The 14,220-nt window shown below is 42.3% G+C and overlaps 1 protein-coding gene across 1 annotated transcript in view; it reads left to right on the forward strand.

Moving 5' to 3' along the window:
• The window catches only part of gabrb1 (gamma-aminobutyric acid type A receptor subunit beta1), a 288,316-nt gene extending 274,377 nt beyond the window's left edge, over positions 1-13,939 (forward strand). Inside the window, exon 9 of the mRNA XM_033028072.1 lies at positions 12,784-13,939. Within this exon, the coding sequence (XP_032883963.1) occupies positions 12,784-13,131 (348 nt within the window). The 3' untranslated portion in view covers positions 13,132-13,939. The remainder of the gene's footprint in view (positions 1-12,783) is intronic.
• The last annotated feature ends 281 nt before the right edge of the window (positions 13,940-14,220 follow it).

The raw sequence follows: 14,220 nt of genomic DNA on the forward strand, positions 1-14,220 counted from the left end.
ATAGCCTAATAGCTCCACCAAATCTACTGCGAAATACCTTTTCAATCATTGCTTATATTTCCCCTTCCAACTGAGCATGATTACATTTGTTCTGGGATTCATATTGCCTGACTGACCTTGAATTAAAACCTAAATTGAAATGAGCAAGTCTTAAATCCAACCTGCCAGAGAGCTTTGATCCCCCACAGTTTGCCTACCATTGCAACACATTCACGGTGGACACCGTCTCCCTGGCCATATACTCATCACTGGTACATCTAGATAACAAGGGCACTTCCGTCAGACTACTATTTAATGATGACAGCTCTACCTTCAACACCATAATCCCAACCAAACTCATCTCCAAACTCCTGAACCTAGGAGTCAGCACCCGTCTGCCACTGAATCTTTGACTTCCTGATCCATGGACCACAATCATTGACAACAAAACCCACTCCATGATAATTGCACATTACTCCTCGAAGAGGAGTACATTACACATTTGGCTCGAAGGGCCGAATCCCTACTCCTGCACCTATTGTCTATTGTCTATTGTCCAATTCTTAATACCACAGGATGCTCTCTCAGCCCCTTATGTATTTGCGATCAAATCCTGCTCTAACTCCATTTACAGGTTTGCAGATGGCACCACAGTAATGGGCTCAATCTCAAACATTGATGAGGCAGAGTATAGGAAGGAGATGGAAAAGTTAATTACAAGGTGTCAAGACGGCAACCTCTTCCTCAATGTCAACAAGACATAGGAGCTGGTTATTGACTTCAGGAAGCAAGGTGAAGTACATGCCCCATTCAGCATCAATGGTGCTGAAGGTGAGATGGTCGAGAGTTAAAGTTCAGAATATTAAGAAGGTTTGGCACGTCTTCAACAACTCAACTTCTTCAGATGCATTGTAGAAAGCATTCTATCAGGATGTATCGCAGCTTGGTTTGGCAAACAGCTCTGCTCAATACCACATTAAATTTCAGAGGAATGTAGATGTAGCCCAACCCATCACACAGATCAGCCTCCCTATCATTATCTCCATCTACATTTTGCATCAGCTAACATAATCAAGGATCTATTTTACCCTTGTCATTCCCTCTTCTCCCCTCTCCCGTCGGGCAGAAGATACAAAAGCTTGGAAGCACGTACTATCAGGTTCAGGAATAATTTCTTCCCACTGTTATCTGATGACTGAATATTCCTCCCATGAGCTAGGATGCAGTCCTGCTCTTCCAAACTAGCTCATAACAAGCCTTGTACTTTTCGACTATAATTGTAACACTCCAATGCTGTTACACTATGTTCTGCACTCTGGCATTTCTCTCTTTGCACTATCTGATCTATTTGTTTATGACTTGATTGTGCTCACATATAGTATGATTTGACTATATAGCATGCAAAACAAAGCTTTTCACTGTATCTCAGTACATGTGACAATAATAAACCATTAGCAATGGCTTTAATTACAGCAATCACAATCTCTGTGCCAGATCCTCACAATCTATATTACTAAAAGTCTGATCTTGACCACTTCCTGTTGTTCTGTATATTGATTTTTTTTTAAACGCTGCCACTTACGGCTGTGATTTTTGGCCATCTTACTCAGAGTCCCCCTCCACTGTGCAGGACAAGATGATTTTTCCCATCGATGAAAAATAAAAGAGTTATCAGTGTTTAAAAAATGTTGAGATTATCTCTCCTGAAGGCCACGCCCCTTCCGGAGGGACTATAAAACCCGGAAGTGTTGAGTGCCTCAGTCAGTCTCTGCAAGATGGGGGAGTGAGAGGGTCATGTCTCTCAGTCTGAGCTGTGAATAACACTGAACACATGTCTACTAAACTGTGAGTGGTTTTACTGACCTGTCAGTGCCCTTAATGTGGTTTGAAAATATAGTTTTGAAATGCTAAAGCTGTGTTGCCTTTGGTTTGGAAATGCTAAAGCTGTGCTGCCTTTGGTTTGGAAATGCTAAAGCTGTGTTGCCTTTGGTTTGGAAATGCTAAAGCTGTGTTACCTAATTAAAGTTGCCTTGCCAAATTAAAGTTGCCTTGCCTAATTAAAGTTGCCTTGCCTTCTATATAATTAAAAGTATAATCTTGACCACTTCCTGTTTGCGCCTTATAATGATTTTATTAAAAAACGCTACCACGTACGGCTATGATTTTTGGCCATCTTATTCAGAATCCGCTCATCAGGTGCCGAGAATGTTTCCCATCGATGAAAAATAAAAGAGTTTTTAGTGTTTAAAAAATGTTGAGATTCTTTCTCCTGTCAATCGCGCCATGAAGACCACGCCCCTTCTGGTGTGAGGGGGGAGGGACTATAAAACCCAGAAGTGTGGGCGTGGCTCAGTCTCTGCAAGATGGAGGAGGGAGAGGTCACGACTCGCTGTCTTTAGTGGCCTCGCACCCTGCTTGAAGTGGTAAGAAACTGCACTTGAATTTGGTGGCCTTGCACCCTGCTTGAAATGGAATTCCATGGAATAGCCATGAGTCAACTGCCAGCCCACCAGCCTTGAGTGAGTGAGCTGCCAGCACAACAGGCTTGAGTGACTGAGCCACCAGCCCAAGAATCCATTCGACCCACAATGTCCATACTAGCCCTCTGGAAACCTGTCCCTTCAGCCCACAATACCCATACTAGCACTCCAGAAAGCCCCCCTCCCCACTGGCCACCAATATTGGAATTGGTAGAGAGGTGAAATATTATGTTGGGGGACCAGCCCTCCCGTGTGATGCTAGGACCCAACTGGACTTAATCTAGTATCCATTCTTTTTTTTCAATCGGATTTACCTGGAGGATATAGCAACAAAGAACTGCAGATGCTGGTTTACACCAAAGATGGACACAAATTGCTGGAGTAACTCAGCAGGTCAGGCAGCATCTCTGGAGAAAAAGGATAGGTGACAATTCAGGTCGGGAACCTTCTTTAGACTGGGAAGAAGAAGTTGTCCCGAGCCGAAACGTCACCTATCTATTTTCTCCAGTAATGCTGCCAGCCTGACCCGCTGAGTTACTCCACACATCGTGTCTTACCTGGAGCATCACCAGTCATATTCCTTTGTAGTTCATCTTTAATATATATAAATAACATTAATTTGGGTATTTATAGGTTTAAATCACATTCCAGAAATGACTGTCAACTGCAAGAAACAATGCTCTAAATATTTCATTTTTGTTGAACTATCAACAGTAGCAGAATGATTGATTGTGTGCTGTTATCTCCATTCCAAGCAATTGCTGCTTGTGGAATATCAGCCTATCCCAAAGCTGTTATGTGCTGTGAGGCATGAAGTGATGTTTACTCTGATGTAGATGACCTGTCTGCGGCTGGGTTTGAGATTAATGAATGTGAAGTGATGTTGCAGGTAGACTACTGAGTGCATGTTCCATGTCAGTAGACTGAATTAGAGTATTGTTTCCAGCAGTCTAGTGCTTTCCCACATGTTGAATGCAAGCCCCACTTGTTCACACTCAATAAAATACCCCACCCACTCCACATGCAACTAATGACACACCCGGCCACTACTTTTAAGCAGTTAATGCAGTTGTGGGGATTTCCATATTCCTATAGCACTATAGCTTCCACCATTTTAGTTGACCAATATATTTTGATTTGTTTTCTTTTATATACTCTCCATCTAAAGTAGCTCATCTTAATTGGAGGTTCATTGAGGGATCGTTGCTCTTCCTGGCCCCCACCCAAAGGGCACTGTTCAGCTCGGGAACACTCAATTAGGACACATAGTGCTGGAGTAACACAGCAGGTCATGCAGCATCTCTGGAGAGCATGGATAGACAATGTTTTGGGTGGGGACCCTTAATCAGACTGGACTGAACCACTCCTCTAGACCCTCTTAAGGCAATTGTTTGTAAAATCCAAAAACCATCACACGTAATCAAGGTTTTACACAGAACGAAGCTGCTGCTTTATTTTGTCACCTGCAAATGAAGCAAATAGATATTTTATTAAATGGAATTGTGAAGCTGTCCCTTAATGGGTAGCTTATGGCAAGTATTTTTTTTTTAATGTTTATTTTGCTTCACAATATTATTTAGAACTGCATTCACCTTGGAGTTATCACATGTAATATGCCGTAGTCATTTCAAAACCCTAATGTAAAACCCTCTAGGCAGCCAGAATTAAAAACCAAGGCTGATTGTGGCAGAAATTACCAATCCTGACTTTATCCAATCCAATGCTTTAAAGGTAGAGGATTATTTTGTTTTAAAATTTGGTAAAAGTATTAATTATTATTTATTTTTTATTTTTTCAATGGGCTTTTGTTAGTTATTTTTCATGAATTTTGTAATTTCATTGCAGGATTTCTCAGTCATACAATAGTAAGAATCGCCATGCATACAGTCATTGAATAATAGAATCTCGCTCTAATTAGGAACATTTTATTTCAGTATCAGCTGCAAGAATCCCACTCAGAATAAAATATAATGCTCCAGTGCACTAACACTGTCCATCACCATAGCTACTGGGTCTGAAGAGCACTCAATCAGAAAGGCATTGAAGACTGAGTGAAAATCTATTTTTGACCTGAAATAACAGGTTGATTTCTAGACAAATATAAAAGAAACCTGCTGTTCCTCAACCATCAAATAAAGGCAGAAGAAACATCCCATCATTTAGATGTTTAAACAAAGTGCGCACTGTTTTAAGAAGTCTTAAAATATCATTATTGCACGTGTCATTACCACCAAAAGGGAAAAGAAAAAGTAATGAAATTGTTTGTCCTGTACACAGGATATTGATTGATATGATATGCCTGGTCTGTTAGTGTTTTCAATGAGTTTGCAGTGGAAGATGACTCCATCATATTTCAGGAACTGGATAATTGCAGGGCTGTGAAGAGGAAGATAGAGAATGCAACTGTCTCCTTTGCTTTTGCAGAAATCAGGAGAGACTTCAAGGACTAAATGCTTCATTCAGTGCTGTAACAATTCTATGAGTCTTTGAATTCCTTCTCTGCCTGCCTGCTGAGAGAGACGGGCTTTATGTAGAACATGAAACTGCACAGCACAAGAACGAATGCTTTGGACAACTATGGCACCAATTTAAACTAATCCCATCTGCCTACATGTTCATTTATTGATATAATGCCTCTTCAACACTCCCACTGCATCTGCTTTTACCACTTTACATGGTAGCAGGCTCCTCTCTGTGTAAAAAAAACTTGCCCACACATCTCCTTTAAGCTTTTCCCTCTCACCTTCAACCCTCTGGCATTTGACATTTCCACTGTGGTGGAAATAGTCTTACTATCTATCGTATCAATGCCTTACATAATATTGTATACGTCTCAATCTGTCTTTCAGCCTTCAAAGCTTCAGAGAAAACAATCCAGGTCAGCCCAACTTCCCCGCATAGCTAGCGCCCTTTAATGAAGGCTGCATTCTGGTAAACCTCTTGTACACCCACCCCATAGTCTCTACATCCATCCTGTAATAGGCTGTCCAGAACTGCACACAATACTCTAAACATGACCTAACCAAAGTTTTATACATCTGCATCATGAATCTATACCGCAATGCCCCAAATGATGAATCATCCATCTTCTTCACCACTCTGTCCACTGGCATTGCCATTAGGGACTTCTCTAATCCAGGGAACTATTGATTTACACTCCAAGAACCCCTGCATATCAATACTCATAATGGGAAGAGGAGTTTAAATGAATAGCAACTGGGAGATCCATTAAGCTTTGGTGCCAAAGCCGACTGAATCTCCTGGTTGCTAACCATTTTAACTACTCTTCCCATTCCCATATTGATTTTTCTGTCCTGGGCCACCTCCATTGAAAGTGTGAGGCCACACAGAAACTGGAGGAACAGCACCTCATATTCTGCTTGGGAAGCTTACAACCCAAAGGTATGAACATTTAATTTAGGTAATTAAAATCCCCCCCCCCCCCCTCACCCCCTCACACCTCTCTCTTCTTCCCCCACACCTCCCCCATCTTCTCCCCCTTTCCCCCACCTGGACTTGCATCTATTTCTCTCCTCCCACTAATTTTTGTCGAGACCTGTATTACTAACGGCAGGCACCTCAAGGCATTGTAAAAACACCACTAATACTTTCTTAAAAACCCCCTCAAAATTCAACCTTAACATCCTCTCCCAGATCAATATCCACAGCACTGAGACATTAGTTTCAATCAGAAACATTGGGCAGGCCATATCATTTAAATACCTGATATCAGGCTCCCAAAACAAACTAGTCCAATGTTTATCCTCAGAGATAACTGGCGGATAGAGAAGATGCTTTAAAGATGCGCTCAAGGAAGGAACACATCACCTCACAAACTACTGACCTGCCTGCCCCATCAGTTAGCTCCTTTACTACCTATGGTAAAGTCCACAGTTCTTACCGTGACTTTGCCAGTCATCTCAAAACCCACAAAGCCAGAGTGGAAGCAAGTCATCCGCAAATCTGAGAAACAGCCTCAGAATAGTAAATATCAAACATCCAAAGCAAAATGGTACTGTTGGAATAATCCACCTACAAAAAATCCTAGAAATCTACTACCTTCCTGAAACTGAGAATATCTATATTACTAAAAGTCTGATCTTGACCACTTCCTGTTCTGTATATTGATTTTAGAAATAACGCTGCTACTTACGGCTGTGATTTCTGGCCATCTTACTCAGAGATCCCATCCACTGTGCAGGACAAGAGGGTTTTTCCCATCGATGAAAAATAAAAAAGTTATTAGTGTTTGAAAAATATTGAGATTCTCTCTCCTGAAGGCCACTTCTGGAGGGACTATAAAACCCGGAAGTGTTGAGTGCCTCAGTCAGTCTCTGCAAGATGGAGGAGCTAGAGGATCACGTCTCTCAGTCTGAGCTGTGAATAACACTGAACACATGTCTACTAAACTGTGAGTGTGGTTTCACTGACCTTGAGTGCCCTTAATGTGGTTTGAAAATGAAAATGTGGTTGGTTTGAACTAAAGCACAGCAAATGGTTGTTGGTGGTGGTGGTTGGTTTGCAATAAAGCACAGCAAATGGTTGTTGGTGGTGGTTGGTTTGCAATAAAGCACAGCATTAAAAGTATAAACTTGACAACTTCCTGTTTATACTATATATTGATTTTAGATAAAACGCTACTACTTACGGCTGTGGTGCTTTGTATGGTTTTATGGTGGTTTCACCCGGCTTGAAATGGTATGAAACTGCATTTGAATTTGGTGGCCTTGCACCCTGCTTGAAGTGGTATGAAACTGCATTTGAATTTGGTGGCCTTGCACCCTGCTTGAAGTGTATGAAACTGCACTTGAATTTGGTGGCCTTCCACCCTGCTTGAAGTGGTAGGAAACTGCACTTGAATTTGGTGGCCTTTCACCCTGCTTGAAGTGGTAGGAAACTGCACTTGAATTTGGTGGCCTTGCACCGTGCTTGAAGTGGTACGAAACTGCACTTGAATTTGGTGGTCTTGCACCGTGCTTGAAATGGTATGAAACTGCACTTGAATGTGGTTGTCTTGCACCCTGCTTGAAGTGGTATGAAACTGCACTTGAATTTGGCGGCCTTGCACCCGGCTTGAAATGGCATGAAACTGCACTTGGATTTGAAGGCCTTGCACCCTGCTTGGTGGGATGAAACTGCACTTGAATTTGGTTGCTTTGCACCTTCCTTGAAGTAGCATGAATCTGCACTTCAATTTGGTGGCCTTGCACCCTGCTTGAAGTGACATGAAACTGCACTTGAATTTGGTGGCCTTGCAACCTGCTTGAAATGGCATGAAACAGCACTTGAATTTGGTGGCCTTGCACCCTGCTTGAAGCGGCATGAAACTGCACTTGAGTTTGGTGGCCTTGCACCCTGCTTGAAGTGGTAGGAAACTGCACTTGAGTTTGGTGGCCCTGCACCCTGCTTGAAATGGTAGGAAACTGCACTTGAGTTTGGTGGCTTTGCACCCTGCTTGAAGTGGTAGGAAAGTGCAGTTGAGTTTGGTGGCCTTGCACCCTGCTTGGTAGGATGAAACTGCACTTGAATTTGGTGGCTTTGCACCTTCCTTGAAGTAGCATGAATCTGCACTTCAATTTGGTGGCCTTGCACCCTGCTTGAAGTGGCATGAAACTGCACTTGAATTTGGTGGCCTTGCACCCTGCTTGAAGCGGCATGAAACTGCACTTGAATTTGGTGGCATTGCACCCTGCTTAAAGTGGCATGAAACTGCACTTGAGTTTGGTGGCCCTGCACCCTGCTTGAAATGGTAGGAAACTGCACTTGAGTTTGGTGGCCTTGCACCCTGCTTGAAGTGGTAGGAAAGTGCAGTTGAGTTTGGTGGACTTGGACCCTGCTTGAAGTGGTATGAAACTGCACTTGAATTTGGTGGCCTTGCACCCTGCTTGAAATGGTATGAAACTACACTTGAATTTGGTGGCCTTGCACCCTGCTTGAAGTGGTAAGAAACTGTAGTTGAATTTGGTGGCCTTTCACCCTGCTTGAAATGGAATTTCAAGGAATAGCCGTGAGTCAACTGCCAGCCCACCAGCCGCGAGTGAGCTGCCAGCACATCAAGCTTGAGTGACTGAGCTGCCACTCCAAGAATCCATTTGGCCCACAATGTCCATACTAGCCCTCTGGAAACCAGTCCCTTCAGCCCACAACACCCATACCTGAGCTCCAGAAAGCCCCCCTCCTCCCCCCCCACCCACTGGCTACCAATATTGGAATTGGTAGAGGTGGAATATTGCGTTGGGGGACCAGCCCTCCCGTGTGAACATGGGAGCCAATGGGTCCCACTTAGTCTAGTACATGTTATAATCAAACCAGGGTGTTAAATAACCACTTATTAAAGTCCATGGCCCATGGATGTAAATAACCATCATAATACCCAAAGAATGTGCGTACGCAGTTCTGTCCTTCCCTCGTTTTCCTGTAGTCATTACGCTAAAACAATGAGCACAGCAGACCAAAAAATTGCACCCTTATTTCACAGAGGTCAGTACTATTGTATAGTCCAGGATTTTCTGAATGGATAATTTGCTAAAGAATGGTAAATTTACTCACCACGTTTTAAAATGATGCATCATATGACAATTCAAGCAAACCCGTGCATTGAATTGTTAAACAGGAAAGAAAATGAGCTGATTTTTAATTTGTATTAATTGGAGCAGAGACAAGATCTGAGTGAGGCTTGTGCTGGTGAAATAAAATATTGTTTTGCTACTGTTTTAATTAGTGTCTTATATTTTCTGCCCTCAAGTAATGATGTCTGTTGCATTGAGACTAGTAAATTGGCTTGGCCATTTTCTCTTATATCTCAACTCAATCCTGTTAGTAAGTCGGGACGACAGATGGCACAATGGGCTAAGTGTTCGGCTGGCGACCGGAAGGTAGCCGGTTCGAATCCGGCTACCGAAGAGTGCATACTGTTGTTGTGTCCTTGGGCAAGACACTTCACCCACCTTTGCCTGTGTGTGAATGTGTGTGAGTGATTGGTGGTGGTCGGAGGGGCCGTAGGAGCAGATTAGCAGCCACGCTTCCATCAGTCTGCCCCAGGGCAGCTATGGCAACAGAAGTAGTTTACCACCACCGAGTGTGACTGAGGAATGTATGAATAATGCGATGTAAAGCGCCTTGAGTATTCTAGAAAGGCGCTATATAAATCCCATCCATTATTATTAAGTGATAGAATCTTTAATATGCATGTACCATTGAACAGTCTACACTTAGCACAGTGGTGACAGATTTGATAGTAAGCACTTAAATTCTTTTTCACCATTTTAGCAATTCAGATTATATAAATTCTGTTGACTGTCTTCTTTAAATTGATTTCACTTCAGTTCAGTTCAGTTTAGTTAATTGTCGCATATACCAAGATACAGTGAAAAGCTTTCTGTAGCGTGCTAACCAATCAGCAGAAGGACAATACATGACTACAATCTATCTATTTACAGTGGAAGGATACATGATAAGGGAATAGTGTTTAGTGCAAGGTAAGATAGTAAAATCCAGTCAAGGATAGTCCGAGGGACATCAGAGGTAGATCAGCACTGCTCTCTGGTTGTGTTAGGATGATTCAGTTACCTGATAACAGCTGGGAAGAAACTGTCCCTGAATCTGGTGGTGTGTGTTTTCACACTTCTGATGATAGCATTTATCAGAAATTTTAGGCTTTCTTGAATTCTTAAGCAACAAAAATCTCTCCTGATAAAATATGAAAACAATCTAAAATGATTAGGGATGATATTCATGTTGCACTCATCAGGATTGCATTTAGGTAGACACAAAGTGCTGGAGAAACTCAGTGGGTCAGACATTGCCTTATCCTTCGCCTCAGTCCAGCTGCTGCTGAAAACGTCAGTCACACCCATGGAACCTCCTAATAGGGTTAGGAGGGAGATATAGATCAGCCTCGTTTGAATAGTGGAGGCGACTTCATGGGCCAAATGACCTAATTCTGCTCCTTCACATGACCTTATGGCGGTAAAGATAATGATCTATAGGCAGGGCTTTAAGTATTCTTGCCTGGTTTGGCTGGTGTATTAACATGGATGAGTTTCCAGCATTTGTGAATTTTGTTTCTTCATGCATATGGATATAGAAAGCTCATCAGCCTGTCTCTTGATCAGGGCTCATTATTCACCATGACCTTTGGGTATAGATATCCTATCCAGCAGCTTTATGGTTTTTGGCTATGGTCTGAAGGAACTATTGAGAAGCTGTTCCACAGTGGGCAAAGGTTTTGTTGAATTGTTTGTTGCCTCCTCTCTTCACAGAAGTTCTTGCCAAGATTTGCAAGCCTGCTGTACTGGAAGTATTGTGTTGCTGTTGAGATTGCATTCACAGGGCCTTACTGATTGAATTTGGTTTCTCTAGTGTGCCTTTTAATTGTGTCTCAGGTTTCCTCTGCAGTGAGTAGTGAATATTTTATATTGTTCCCATCATTTGAAGATGTTAACATGGTCTTGAAGCCTCTTTTTTGCCTTCAGTGGCAAAACTGCTAATATTTGCGGGATTGATTGTCAATAGTTGATGCAGAGTCTGGTCTTTATCACTGCTTGCCCCATCTCGATTACTATTCAATCCCCAGACTGAATTGTCAAAATGCACAATATCCTGATCACTTGCATTCCTTCACTATCTTTCCTTCACTATCTAGTTTAGAATCAGGAGAAATTTATTTTCATCTGTGTTTCATAAATAACAGCCTTGTTTTCAATCCTTGATCCAAACTTTATACACCTGCAGCAATCTTAGTTCCAGATTAATCAGACAGCTAAAATCTCCAACAACCTAAATCCAAGTTTCACTTCTACCATCCTATTCCCTGCATCTTAAAGTATGTTTCCATCAGCTGCTGCCTTCTACTTCTATGGCAATATCCACACCTACCTCAGCAACCTGGTGCCGACACCTTTGTCCCATATACTCCTCCGATCTTTGGATGCATTTCTCGTTCTCCATGCTCTGTGAACTTCAGTTTATCCAAAACAGTCAGCAGCTCCAGGTAGAACTGGCAGAACAGCTTAGTGGGTCATGTGTTATTTACTTATTCCAGTGCAGAAGGAGGCCAATTGGCTCCTCGGGCCTGTGCTATGTCCTAGCAGAGCCATACCATCTGTCTCATTCCTCCTACTGTTTATTCTCTGGTAGGTCTGCAACTTTCCTCTCTAACATGCTCATTCACTCTGCTTTGAACTTTGTAGTTTGGCTTTAGCACTATCATGGTCTAGTTTACTTAGAATAACTGATCATTTATTGTATATTTATTTTTGTGGTTGCTGCATGGAATGTAAGGCAGCAGTCGGTAAGATTCGCATACCTGATGCATAGGATCAACAAATAGCCTTGATTCTTGAATTTATTACCACTTACCTATGCTAAGGGATAATTTGTGGTAACCTTTAGACTTTAGGCTTTAGACCAGAGATACAGTGGTCTAAAGAATCTGCGCCAACCAGAAAGGTACGTCCTTTTATTCTGAGGCTATGGTCTCTGGTCCTAGACATTCCTACGAGTGGAAACACCCTCTCCACATTCACTCTATCCAGGCCTTTCTTGAAAGATGTTGGTGCTGCACTGATCCAGTGAGGGGAGATGCCAACTGAGCTTATATAGTGAGAGAAGGCTTTGGATGGTGTGTTGCTCGGGATATGTCTACGTCAAACAATTTGAGCACCAGTCCCCAGTTGCTCATGAAGATCATCTTGCTGGTCAGCCAGGCTGCCTGGATTTTCTTGTAATTTGATGGTTGAGTAGTTGCCAATATTCATGCTCATTTTCCCTATATTATTTTCCCCTGAGACCAATTATTTTCAAATTAAATGGCTTGATAATTTGCGGCTGCTCTTCCATGGGCATCTAGATTATCGTCACTATAGGCTGGCTTCTTTCCCTAAGGGCAAATCATAAATGATCGTATTTGTGGTATTTACTTTCACAGAAGGACACAAAGTGCTGGAGTAAATCAGCAGTTGAAGCAACATCTCCCGAGAACATGGATAGGTGGTGTTTCGGATCGAGACTTCTTCAGACTGAAGGTCTCGACCCAAAACATCACCTATCCATGTTCTCCAGAGATGCTGCCTGACCTGCTGAGTTACTCCAGCACTTTATGTCCTTTTGTGTAAATTAGCATCTGTTGTTCCTTGATTCTAGCATTCCCAGGTGCCTGCAAAGTGAAATACAAATGATATATAGCTCCAGCTCACAAATGGGATGGACAGCTAATTGCTCACAAAGTGGTCTAAATTTCTGAACAAGCTTAAATATCAGCTGTAGATGTTGCACACGTCCACCTGCATTTCTCGTCCTCAAAATATTTCTCTTTTCAACATAGGTAGATGCCCACGGAAATATTCTCCTGACCACTCTCGAAATTAGAAATGAAATCACGGGATCCGAGATGTTGACGAATATCAATGATCCACGAACCACCATGTTTGCTTATGACAGTGCCGGCATTCAGCACAGAAGACCAGCTGCAAGCAGGGATGGCTATGGGAGAAGTGCATTGGAAAGGCACATGGTTCAGAAGAAGGGACGTTTACGACGACGGACGTCTCAGCTGAAAATAAAAATCCCAGATCTGGCTGATGTTAACGCCATAGACAGGTGGTCACGGGTGGTCTTTCCTGTCACATTTGGGTTTTTTAACTTGGTTTACTGGCTTTACTATGTGCACTAGCTTAATTATTATGTACTGTGCTCTTAGATTTCCTTCTTGTTTTCGTTAAATAACCCTTAAAGAACTGTAATAGCAATATAGCCACAAATCTCAAGGTAAGATATTCAGCCCTATTGTTGTTTTGGGGATTAAACACATAATTCAGTTTGTCAATGAACTTGAGTCTGACGACTATGAATGGTTTGGCTTTAAAATAAAATACCACAGTGGAATGTTTAAATCCTAGCCACAGCCACTCAATATCTTCTGTTTTAAACATGAATCAAATTCTGTTATTTTAAGCACACCCATAATATTCTTTGGCCCTCCCCCACTGCCGAGGTAGAGAACAAACCATATTGAATTGCAGATTATATATAACGCTAGTTGTTACTGTTGATGATATTAGTAGCTTAAAGCCTTTAGATGCCATTCCTCCAAACTCTATTTCAGATTGCGTTGCCCATTTTACTTTGACAGAATTAATGGAAAATAATGGGCAAAGCAATATTCTTTGAAGGAAGCAGGCACTCAGCTGCTATTAAGAGAAATTCTAATTTCTGGGCCAAATCGTTAAGCAGGCAGCAAAGAGCAGTAGAAGAGGTGGGGTGATTACATTACTGTGACCAGGCAACCTAATCACACTTCATGGCCAATTCCCACCAGATCAAGTGTAATATTCATTAATTAGACTAGCAATGATGATTATGCAAAAGGGAAGCGGGGAGCTAATTAGCATTCAAAAATTGGAGCTCCAATGACTCCTTCACTGTATGACACAACTCTGAGTGCCTGCACTTCCCTTAAAGCCCCTGTCCCACTTAGGAAACCTGAATGGAAACCTCTGGAGACCTTGCGCCCCCACCCAAGGTTTCTGTGCGGTTCCCTCTTCTTCTATGTTCCGGCGATTATTTCAAAAATTCAAAACCGGCCGCGACTAAAAATAGATAGCCGTTTTAAAAATCGGTAATTTTTTAGTCGAAGCCGGTTGCCATGCTAGTTGAAGGTGGTTGCCGGAGGTTGCAGGTAGTGGAAGGTAAGATCTCCCCGATGGAATAAAACTGGATGAAAAAAGGCCTTACCTTCCACTATCTGCAACCTCCGTAACCA

This window comes from Amblyraja radiata, chromosome 1 (assembly GCF_010909765.2).
Source record: "Amblyraja radiata isolate CabotCenter1 chromosome 1, sAmbRad1.1.pri, whole genome shotgun sequence".
Classification (NCBI taxonomy): Eukaryota; Metazoa; Chordata; class Chondrichthyes; order Rajiformes; family Rajidae; genus Amblyraja; species Amblyraja radiata.